Source organism: Acinonyx jubatus, chromosome B2 (assembly GCF_027475565.1).
Source record: "Acinonyx jubatus isolate Ajub_Pintada_27869175 chromosome B2, VMU_Ajub_asm_v1.0, whole genome shotgun sequence".
NCBI lineage: Eukaryota > Metazoa > Chordata > Mammalia > Carnivora > Felidae > Acinonyx > Acinonyx jubatus.
In genome coordinates this window covers 52,068,531-52,081,041 of record NC_069385.1, presented here as the reverse complement: position 1 = coordinate 52,081,041, position 12,511 = coordinate 52,068,531, and the positions used below count along the sequence as shown (strand labels likewise).

At 42.4% G+C, this 12,511-nt stretch overlaps 1 protein-coding gene across 6 annotated transcripts in view; it reads right to left on the bottom strand.

Annotated features, from left to right (window-relative positions):
- METTL24 (methyltransferase like 24) overlaps nt 1-12,511 on the bottom strand; it is a 167,940-nt gene that overhangs the window by 60,804 nt on the left and 94,625 nt on the right. For 3 of the 6 annotated variants that reach the window (XM_027057116.2, XM_027057113.2, XM_027057114.2), the window contains exon 5: nt 6,028-6,156. In XM_027057116.2, the coding sequence (XP_026912917.1) occupies nt 6,028-6,156 (129 nt within the window). Of the gene's footprint in view, nt 1-3,924; nt 6,157-12,511 lie in introns of those variants that run through there. The other 3 variants (XM_027057112.2, XM_027057117.2, XM_053222385.1) reach the window with 1 other exon arrangement.

Below are 12,511 nucleotides of genomic sequence, written 5' to 3'. Positions count from 1 at the left end.
CTTCCTTTGAGGCTGTCGCCCTCCAACGGGCCCACTGCTGCAGGTGTCTCCAGGACAATCCTTTCCCCCAACACAGCCTTATGTCCAGTGCTGTAGGCCTCTAGCATCACTGATACACTCAACTCCTAGCACTAATGCAGGAGGTACAGGTTCCTGCTCTGTCAGGGTCCAGGCTCCCTCTGAGCTTCGTGTGTCTGAAGATTTTTCTTTCTCAGGAATTCATCCATACATATAAAGGTATATGTCTATACATTTGTGTTGTGTGTGTACAAAAGGTAACACGTTCACACATGTACACACAAAAGGATCACCATAGATACATACATACCTAACCTAGCATCTTCAGATATTGCCACTTTTTTTAGCACATTCTCGAAACAAAAGGATAAACCAGTGCAGTCTGAGACCTGGTTTTTAGAACCAGGTGAGTTTAAGTGTGTTATCCAAAAAGGTACTTTGCCTAAGGGGACTTCATTTGATTGGAGAGCCATCAGAACAGAGTCCCCTATTATCTGGGCCTTTTTTTTTTTTTTATGTTTATTTATTTTGAGGGAGAGAGACAGAGTGCGAGCAGGGGAGGGGCAGAGAGAGAGGGAGACAGAGTCCCAAGAAGGCTCCAGACTCTGAGCTGTCAGCACAGAGCCTGACGCGGGGCTGGAATTCACCAACCACGAAATCACAACCTGAGCCAAAGTCGGACACTTAACCGACTGAGCCACCCAGGTGTCCCGGCCTTTTCTTCTGAATAGCACATCATTTGGATCCTTCTGAATTTATCCCAAGGCTTCCCTTTATAGCGCACAAATCAAGAAATTATCCTACCACTGTCTAAGCCTTCTCTAATCACAAAAACCTTAGAATAACGAGATCATCAAGGTAGGAGAAACCTTAGAAATCAAATATTCCAACCTAACATAAGAAAACAGGCCAATAAAGGTGATGATTTGTTTAATACCACATAGCTAGTTACCCACAGCATCAAAATCTGTCTCCTTTCATCCTACTATTCTGCCACCTTTACATAATGCAACTTTCTTGTGTATTTTTTAAATCTCAGATTTGCAGCATAATCTTTGCGGCTTCCAGCTTGCTCTCTCCGAGGTAATTTAAAAGAAACACTCAGTTACCCAGATTATGTGTGTTTCATTCTTCAGTAAAACAGAACCTAGCTAAAGACGTTCTCTTGGCCTCTTCCATTAGAGTCGGGCCCCCATCACTTTCTCACAACTGTGCCCACAGCAACATTGCTAGTTTTACAAAGCATCGGTTTTAATGAGAGCTAGCATTTTTCCATATAGTGCTAAATACGAAGTATGGCACTAGCTTGCTTGATTTTTTTTCCTTAAGGACAGAAATATAATTATGTAAAGAATTTCAACAAGATCTAAATGTAGGCAGTTGAATACATTGAATCTTTGGGTTCCGATTTCATGTGATAAGTAACTATAAATACCTCTCTCAATCAGAAAAAGACTTTTTTACATAGGGTTAAGTGTATTTACGAACTCACAAAGAACCAGCAATTGGCTAATACAAAAAGAATTACATTATTGCCTAAAAGGCAAAAACATAAACTTACCTCTAGCAGAAGTGAACAAGTATATTAATTGAGCTGGGAGGTACTATTGTCAAGTAAAATAATCTGTTTTAATGAGGGCTTCATTTTTAATCTGACAAAATATGATGATGAGGGGGGTTCCCCGGTATGAATCCAAGCTTTGCAAAATCCAAACATGTAATACTGCAGAAATACAAACCTTGTGCCATATTTACTATACCTAAAATCGTATAGCCAAGGCAGAAATGGCTTACACAAATAGCTAACCGGACTAAACACTGTAAATTCATGAGTTTGCACTTACTTTTGTTCTACTTTTGTTCTACCCTGATGTAAACTCTAACAGATGTTCAACAAACAACTTCTCCCTGGCTGCCTTCATTTGAACGTACCAAATAGTTACAAATGTTTATAGCATAACCTGTGCTCGCTGCATCAAATACAATCACTCTAAGAGAAAAGGGAAATTCTTTTGTCTTTGACTTTAATTTCAACTTGTGGCACAGCTTGTGCTAAAAGGGGACCTCTGAATCTCTGACACACTGTGTCTTTCACCTAAAAAAATAACAGATTTGTCATCATTTGAAGAACAATGTTAAATTGTATTTTCAGATCCATCTATGAGCATTGCTCTGTTAAGAATAAGCTCATGTATGTGCAGGTCAAAGACTAAACAAAGGAAACACTGAACTTCCAAGTGACTGTGCCCTTTCTAAACCCATGAGGAAAGTACCACACAGTGGGATGAGCCAGGGCCAAGAGCGGCTTCCAGGCCTTGCAAGAGCTTTTCTGGCAACTGAAATACTGACCGAGGGGTTGCTGGGTCCCCATATTCTTTCACTGAGCCTCCATTTGGCAGGCATATTTTAATCAAGTAGATTGTTTAAGAAAAAAATTTTTTTTTTACATTTAGTTTTGAGACACAGAGAGAGACAGAGCATGAGCGGGGGAGGGGCAGGGAGAGGGAGACACAGAATCCGAAGCAGGCTCCAGGCTCCGAGCTGTCAGCACACAGCCCGATGCGCAGCTCGAACTCACTAACTGTGAGATCATGACCTGAGCCAAAGTCGGATGCTCAACCAACTGAGCCACCCAGGCGCCCCGCAAGTAGGTTGTTTAAATTAAACCTGCATGCTACAAAAATGTCCCAACGCTAACAGATTTGCAGGTCTGATCTTAGTATATTTGTGGTTCTCTCCCTCCCCCGCACACACACACACACACGCCCCATTTACTAATAAGGAAGCAAAAATACATCCATGGGAGTAGCATCTTACATCTGTTAGAGGCTATTGAGGTGACGTTGTGGAGGGAAGGGGGCCAGCACAGGCTCCGGATCTGAAAGGCTCAGATGTGGATTCCTGCTCTACCATCATCCACTAGTGGCATATTCTGGAAAAGCTATCTAATCTCTCAGAATTCCCTTACCAGTATAACTGGGAAAATTACACTTCCTGCCAGGGTTGCTGGGAGAATCAGGGGCAATCTCTGCCTAGTGCTGGACACACGCTAAGCTCTCAATAGCAGCTCCTGACTTCATCTGTTCTCTGTGTTTTGTTTGTGCTGCCTTTGCGGTGGTTACAGTGGTGCTGGTTCTCATTTTTCCTGCTCTTCTCAAACAGGAGCTTCCCAAACAGCAGTCCTGTGGTACCCCAGACCCTGTCTCATGGCCTACACCAGTATTTCTCTGCAGCAGATGATTTTGCCGCTAGGGGATATTTGCCACTGTCTGGAGACATGTGTGGTTGTCACAACTGAGGGAGCAGAGGGAGAGATGCTCCTGGTATCGAGTGGGGCCACGGATGCTGCTGAACATTCTACAATGCACAAAACAGCCCTCCCTCCCCCAATAAGGAATTAGCCAACCCCAAATGGCAATCCGTGCTGAGGTTAAGAAACCCCAGCCTACACAATAAGCATAACAAATTTTAGAGGCAGGGAAACCATAGCAACAGTCAGAATACTCATCATAAATTTCAAACTATCCATGAAGGGAATGAAGGACAGCCTTAGAAATAAGCATAAAACAAGTACAAATAACTATTGAACAAGCTGCCTAGTAGGTGGGTGTGGGTGGGTGTGTTTGTGATTTATTTTGAGTGGTTTTTCTCCTTAACAGTACAGCCATTCTTACCTCAGATATATATATATATATATAATGTAATGAAGTCAACGTTCTGCACCACCAATCTGGACTAAGTGGTAACCTGCCCTGTACAAAGGGGGCTTTCAGTAATTCCTTAAATCTTCAATCTGATGAATTAAAAATCTTAATATGGGTGTGTACATATCTAAAACCTGATCAGCCTGGACACATAGGATTAGTACATTTCACACTTTAGTGTAAAAGAAGGTTTTAAAAAAGGTTTAATGTAAAAAGTAGGTTTATTGTACATACTTCAGTGTGGAAAATTTTAATTAAAAAATAAAAGAGAGAATCTGTGATATAATCCAAACAGGAACTAGGCTGAAGTTAACCTTGTTTTGGAGACAACACCATGCAAACTGAGAGTTACGCCACTTTGTGCTTTTGAAATACCTATGGTCTTGAGGGCAACTTAACTGCTATTTTTTTTTATTTTTATTTTTTTAGAGAGAGAGGGGGGAGGAGGGAGAGAGAGAGAGGGAGACCCAGAATCTGAAGCAGGCTCCAAGCTCCGAGCTGTCAGCACACAGCCCAGTGCAGGGCTTGAACTCACGAACTACAAGATCATGACCTGAACCAAAGTCGCACACTTAACCGACTGAGCCACTCGGGCACTCCTAACTGCTACTTTAAATCACACTTATTCAAGCTGGTCTTCCCACCTCAATGAATTTTATTAGTGTACTATGAGTTTTAAAATAAAAACCTCATTTGTATTTTTCAAAATCATCACTACTAATTCAGAAAATCTTGTTCCCTTTTGAACTGAAGTTAGTAAGATTATCTAGCTAATATATCTTGGTTTCTCACTTGAGGAACGGTATTTTCAAACCACTGCAAGAAACAAAAAGCCAACACAGGGAACATCTGGAGTAAAAGGAGGTAAAAAATGGGGAAAAGGAATAAAGACTAGTAGCAATCAGTATTTTACTCACTCCCTAGATTTCTTGAACAAACAATGGACACAAAATTTTCCTGCTCTCTCAGGATGTAAAAATGCCAGGAAATAAACTTAATTTATAATAAGGTAATAATTTGCTTTATTTTATACCATTTAACTTATTTGAAGTAGAATTTTTGAAAATCATTCGTAAGGATAAATGTCTAATCCTATAAATAAAAATGATAGAGATCATTTGAACTACTGAGAACCTACACTTTTCTGTTTAATATTTAAAAATGTAAAAAAGATTGGCACTACTGAAATACTGCATAACCATCCCAGGAAAGATACAGATTTTGGCTCTCAGGCCACAGTCTTGTAATGAATGCCAACTGGCAGTTACGAAAAACTCCCTTAATCTTTCAGATCATGTATTAAAAAAAAAAAAAATATTTGACAGCGTAGGCAAGTCGGTGGTTGAGAAATCAGGTCTGAAGTCAGAAAAGGCAACAGTAAAGACACGCAAATTCTGCTTTGTGCTTAGTTTCATAGGAACAGAAGGGGATTTAAGGCTGAGTCTGAAGGAATCCTGAGTTGAAGTTCTTGATGTCTAGTCTTTGAAACTCAAAGACAGAATTTGGTGTGCCTGAGTTCCCAGAAACCAGCATCAGTGGCTCTTATAACCCCACAGCAGAGCCCTCGGCAAAAGGCAAGTAGGAATGATTGAAATCTACAAGGTTGTAAACAATGTTATTGACCAAGGTGAACAGAAAAAAACCTTTGAGTGAAAGTCAAAGGAAAGGCTCTGTTTTGAACAGTAAGCTACAAACTTAATCTCAGGAATGCAGTAAGAATGGAAAATTTATGTAATTTCTTCTTCATGTTGCTGAATTCATGGACTTCAGACACAAAACGAATTTTAGGGAAAACATATGTGGGGGATTATCTTCCATGTTAAAAAGAAGGAGGACAAGCGTCCCCACTCTGTCAGAGGCAAACAGGTGAAAGGCCTAGCATCTGGGCAGATGGAGGTTGACTCCTATGGCCCTCTGTGTCCATCCCTTCCCTGAGTGTTAACTGTGCCCCTAGCACGTGGCAGGTGCCAAGCTACATGCACTACAGAGGCAATAACACAACCCCCGCCTCAAGCAGGTAACAGGCTAGTGGAGACTGGACAAGTACACCGATAATTAGACTGCTGGACACGCCTCATGCTGTAATTATTTCCTTGAGTTCTTGATGAGGTCTTTCATCCTATTTCCATCTTGTATTCACCCAACTCAGAGTATAACAGCTACTTGCATTGAAAATATCTTTCTTCAGGAACAGCTGAGGTTTAGATAAATCTTTGTAACTATGAAAAAGCCTGAAACCCTTTAGTTCTAACTCTTTGAGGAGGCTGTACCAGAACCTCACGACACTGCTGTCCCGGCCACTGACCTCAAACCCGGGCCAGTGGAGATGAACCTCAAAGGTGAGCTGTCCAATTTGTTCAAGGACATCTTCCAGAATAAGATTTTCTAAAACTTTCCATTCTGCGCTTTCCAGATCTGCTTTGAGAACATCAATCTGTAACAAAATGATGAAATGAGATTAGCAGATTCAATAAGCGTTGTTAAAAATACCATCTTGACATCAGGAGCATCACCGTATAACTACCTCCTACGAAAGCAGAATGTTTCAAATTTTAGAGTTAGACAGCTTTTTCAAATGGCCACTGACAACATGAATTTCTTTTCTTTTAAATGTTTTTTTGTGTGTTTTTTAAAAATGTTTGGTTTTTTTGAGAGAGAGCACGAGTGGCGGAAGGGCAGAGAGAGAGAGAGAGAGAGACAGAGGATCTGAAGCAGGCTCTGATCTGACAGCACAGAGCCTCACGTAGGCCTCGAACTCATGAACTGTGAGATCAGGACCTGAGCCGAAGTCTGCTGCTTAACCAGCTGAGCCACCCAGGCGCCCGCAACATGAATTTTTAACCTCACTCCACACTAAATGTTAATATACAAATAATGAAATGCCAGCCAGAAATCATAATGAACCGTCCTACCTTCTGCCCAATGAGAATGGATGCCTGAGAAGGAGATGCTGGAGCATGTGTTTTCACAGAACTGCATGCCCATGGCCCCTCCCCAACAACCTAGACCCTGCTCACAGGAACCCAGCCATGGTCCAGACAGAATGGTGGCCCACCGGGAGGGACTGGCAGAGGGCCACTGCCTGCAAGACTGCCTCACGAACCTCAGCTCCCTCCAATTTCTCAGGACTAGAAGCCAGGCAGAGTTCTCAGGTATCTGAATGTTAGACTTGTAAAAAAAAAAAAAAAATCTATTATTATTCCATGATTTCTTTTCCAAAGTAAACACCAGCACAGCATTTTAAAAGGGGGCGGGGAAGGGGGAGGCAACATCATCCTCTGTTCATCTAATGAATGTAAGTTCACATTCCAGGGAAGATGAAATATAGGAAGAGTAGGAAAGGATAGGAAAGATGCTGCAATTCATTAAGTCAGGAGAATCAGCTCGGTTTCGCTGGCTTTGCTATTAGAATAACAGAACCCCAAATACCTCCAGAAAGCAATGAGAGCTAACGACTTGCTGAGTGCTTATATGCGCCTGGCACTACGCATAGTGCTTCGCTTGCAACGTCCATTTACTCCTCTCAACGATTCTGCAAGGGTGACGCTGTTTCCATCCCTGTTTGAAGTTTAGGAAACCCAGACTCAGAGAACAACCCACTACCCCCAACCAACTACAGCCCGAGAGGCAGTAGTGACAGGTGAACTGAGTCTGTCTACCTGGAGCATGTTCTTAACCACTTATGCGATGCCGACTCCTCGTAAACCACAAGGGGGAAAATGGTAGCTCAGATTCCCTCGACGGCTTTCGGTGTGGAAACCAGGTTGCTATTAGAGAGTGAATAAGGGTCAGCGAGTAGAAGCAGTATTACCAACATCCCCAGTTTAGAGTTGCAGAACACGTTACAGCTTAAAGAATTACTGTCTACAGGTGCAATCTCAGTGAAACAGCCCTAGAGGCAGACAGAGACTTGGTAGAAATGACTCTGGGCTGCCAACACTGCTTGTGTGATTTCAGAGTTGGGTGGAGAAGAAGATACAGAGGATTTAGACATTACTGCTCCAGGAAAATGGTCTTGGCCCAGCAGCATCCTGAGACCCCAGGGGAGATGCTTTTGCCACTCTCTTGCTTTGGACAGTACCTCATGATCCACCCGGGAAAGAGGGATGGCAATACCCCAAGAATACCAAGAGGCCTTAGAATAGCCCAGATATCTGGAAGCCAGCCTGTCCAGACTCAAAGAGGAAAAAGCAACATGGAAAAACAAAACACAAAACAACTTTCTTTTCTGAAAGGAACCGACTAAAGGCAGATTCCAGAAGAACATGCACAAGGGCTAAGATAATTCCTGTGAACTGGACACAACAGAATTAATTCACTCTTTTCTCATCTTGCTGCCCTCCCACCTTTTTGACTTGTTTAATCTTTGAGATTTTAAGCAGAATATTTCTGAATTAGGGTAATTAAACTGCCAGAAGAAATATAGAATTAAAACTTCACAAAATGTTCTCAATTAGTACAGAAAGTATCCCAAACTCAAAATCAACACTTTGTGTCAATTCACATAGTTAAGAATTTTTTTTAAATCCTTAGAGCCTTATTTCTTACCATAGTTTTCTATGAGTTTGCACATATCGAACGTGATCAATAAAACAAACTACTAAAGGGACAGGGCAAAGTTAATCAGCCTAAAATTGACCTAAAAACTACACTGGTGAAGACAGAGGCATATACATTACATATTTTTTTCCAAACATATTTTTAAAATAAGCTATCAATCAGAAGTTATGAGAAACACACACACAAAAAAAAAACCAAATTGGGATACATCACTGCAAATATGTGCTTTCTGTGGAAATCCAATTTTCACTTACAAAATGCTATCCTATCTAAAGTGCGAAAAGCATTTTCAAATACAACAACACTGCCAACCTCTTTTGATTCCAGTGACTGAAAATTCTCTACTTCAGTCAGAATTGGGTAGGCTGCTCTAAATCATCCGGCCCAGGCTGGTGCAGCACTGAGCAGCTCATAAACTCTTCCCTGCCTTCCAGTCTGAGAGCATAGCCAGACAAATGCTGTGAATAAAACATGGTTTTCTTTTCCTGCGTGCTTTTCCCATTTTTTTTTTTTTTTTTTTTGTCTAACAGAACGTTCTATCGCCACAGCCATCTTGCAAATGTAATTTCCACTGTTCCTTCATAATGCACCCAGTGTTACCGTTAGTCTAAGGCACTAAACATTCCGCACCAGGTATGTTACTTTTCAGATGCTAACATCAGCTCTCAACAATTAAGGCACTAAAAGTCATGCAAATGATTACATTGGAATAACTGAGTGCCAATCCTAATACAGTTAGGTTAACTCAGCTTTCTTGAGAGAAACAACTCAGTGTTAACCCTCCGTAAACTCTGGGATAACTAAAGACATATTCTTGGGTAGAAAGGTCTTGAAGAAGGTAGATCAAACCACGTATCTAGCATCATTTCAGAGGCATTAAAGGGGTCCTCTTACCAAAAATCATCTCCTTTCCCTTGTGCCTGAAAGATCCAATAAATCTCCTTTCCCAGAACTTTCTGAGGAAACGAGAACTTTCATTTTAAGTGGATTAAGATGTGAGGCCATTTTGGCAGCTTCCTCGTCATGGGCACAAGTTGATGGCTGCACTCATCCACCCAGAACTGCAGGGATGAGGGAAAGTGGGGAAAGGGGCACCAGCCTCTGTACTAGCTTGTTGGGGCTGCTAGAAAAAAGTACCACAGGGGCACCTGGGTGGCTCAGTCCATCAAGCGTCTGACTCGATTGCGGTTCAGGTCATTATCTCACGGTTCGTGAGTCCGTGAGTCAGGCTCTGTGCTGTCAGCATGGAGCCTGCTTGGGATTCTCTCTCTCCCTCTCTCTCTGCCCCTGTTCCGTGCTCTCTCCTAGCTCCTAGTGGTTTGCTGGCAGTCTTTGGCGTTCCTTGGCTTCTACGTTACTCTGATCTATTTCTTCATCTTCACATTGTGTTATTTCTTCTTTTACGTGTTGCCTATGTCCAAATTTCCCCTCTTTATAAGGTCACCAGTCATACTGGATTAGGGGCCCACCCTTCAGCAGTATGGCCTCATTTCAGCTAATTATGTCTGCAATGACCCTATTTCCAGTTAAGTTCATATTCTGAGGTACTAGGGGTTAGGACTCCAACATATGAATTTTGAGGTCACGCAATTCAAAGTACTACAGTGTTTAGGGGAGCTATCATCATACAGCTTTGGGAAGACACTATGTGTTCTGGAGCCAATTCCGCAGTCAATGCCTGGAGAAAGTGTCCCGTACCAGAGATCCAAGGGCCAGCAGCTCTCTGAGGCAATTATGGATGCTGTCCTGCTAGCTCCTACATCAGCCAGCCCTGACAGTTACAACTTTGCAATATCCAGGGCAGGTCAACAGGGCTCCGAGGCCAATTGAAACCACCATCATGAAACCCCTGTGCTTCATTCCTGGTTCCTTCCTGGCCACAAGACCAGGGCCAGCTGGTGCACTTTGTCCTTGACATCCCCCCATTCCCTAGCCACTTCCCTCTCCGTCCTGGAACTCTGCAGGCGCTCAACATCTTCATGCCTGCAGCTCCCCACCTGAGCCTTCTCCCTTTCCCAGGTACTCCCAGCAGGATAGGCAGACTGCATTACACAGTGCAACACCTTTAAAGAACTAGGGCTGGGATTCACCAACATCACTTCCATTGCATTCTGTCGGTCAAAGCAAATCATAGGGCCAGCCCAGACTCAAGGGGAGGTGAGAAAGATTCCAGCCCTTGAGGGCAATAGTGGCATACACAGAAAGGGTGAAACGAACCGTTCATGGTCATGTCTGCAAATAATTGACCCAGTTAATAAAAGCAATCTTCAAATGTACATACAAATCCATGAATGATCTACAATATTAGAGTAGACATGAACCTTTGCTGGACATAAGCAATACTCCAGGAAAAATAATGAAGCCCTTAGTCATCAAAATATTATTAAAGAAGGGACATCAATTGAAACGTGGCATTTGCTATCAGATCTGGCTTTCCTTGGAAGCTGACAAAGAACTGGGACAGCCAATGGATTAAGGATGACTAATAAGAAAACACAAGGACAAGTAAAGCAAATAGGTAAAAATCTTAGATACTGTATTAGTGTACCCAGGATGCTATAACAAAATGCCAGAGAACGGGGGGCTTAAACAACAGACATTTATATTTTCTCACAGGTCTGGAGGCTGGGAAGTCCAAGATCAAAGTGTCGGCAAGTGTGGTTTCTCCTGAGGCTGCTCCTTGGCCTGCTGACAGCTGCTTCTTCTCTGTGCCCTCATATGGACTTTACTCTGTGCTCATGCACTCCTGGTATCTCTTCCTCTTATAGGGCACCAGTCTTATTGGATGAGGTCCTCACCTCATGACTTCATTTAGCTTGACCTCCTTAAAGACCCTATCACCAGGGCACCTGGGTGGCTCAGTCAGTTAAGCGATGGACTCTTGATTTTGGCCCAGGTCACGTGAGATTGAGCCCTGCACTGGGCTTGGCGCAGACAGCATGGAGCCTGCTTGGGATTCTTTCTCCCATTCTTTCTCTGTCCCTCCCCTGTTCATGTGCTCTCTCTCTCTCCCTCTTCCTCTCTCTCTCTCTCAAAATAGATATATAAACTTGAAAAAAAAAAGATCTTCTCACCAAATATAGTCACACTGAGGGTAAGTGCTTCAACCTATGACTTTTGTGGGGGACACAATGCAGTTCATAACAGATATAAAACAGGTATTTTTGCTCGAGTCTATTTAGAGGCAAGCAGTATCTCTCCACAAAGAGTTTAAAAATACATCCCTGTTACTCTTATGTCAGCCTGACTGCTGGAGAGTCAGTAGTTCCTCCTTTGTATTTAATGGATAGCTCCAGTTCTGGGGAGTAAAAATGTGACCCACCTCATTAACTGAATATCAGTCACAGAGACTGACAGATTTGTTCTTCAAAGATGGTCTCACCGTTAATTCCCATCTCATGCTTTTCTACAATATGGCCTCGATGCTCCTCTTATCAAGAGATGGGACTGATGTTCCCTCCCCAGGGATGGCTTCATAGGATGCAACCTGTGCAGCCACACCAGGCTCCCCCACTTAGAAGGGCTCCATACCTTGTTTAATGCTCTGTTGCCATGGACTTGAAATTCTTAGTAAGTTTTGAACAAGGGACCCTGCATTTTCATTTTGCATTGGGCCCCATGAATTATGTCTCCTATCCTGTGATGCTCCCCGTGAACCTTGATGGGCTTGTTACTATTGACTAAGAGTATGGTAGAAATGGTTCCAGATGACTTCAAGACTGGGCCATAAAAGCTTCTACTTTGTTCAGTGGTATACTCACCCTTGAAAACTTTAGCCCCTATGCAAGGTGTCTGAACTGTCCCAAGGTTACAGTGCTGTGAGAAAGTCCAGAGTAGCCCTTGCAGAGAGACCCTAAATCAATAGGAAGAAAAAGATGCCTGACCAACCCCGGCTGTTCCATCATCTGACTGTAACTACAAGAGAGACCCTGAGCCAGAACTACCCAGCAAAGCCCTTCCCAAATACTGACCCCCAGAAACTATGATCAATGATGAAATGATCGGTTGTTGTTTTAAGAAAGTTGAGTTTTGGGGGTGACTTTTCATGTAGCAGAAGATAACTAGAACAGAGACCAAGTACTATTTATGCAGATCTTCTTTCTAAATGTTAGAGGTTACTTGTACATTTAGATGTATGATATATAAATACTATATATTCCAAAGCCATGATTTCTATAAATTCATATGTATATTTAATCAAAAATATTCTCTTATTAAAAAATCAACAC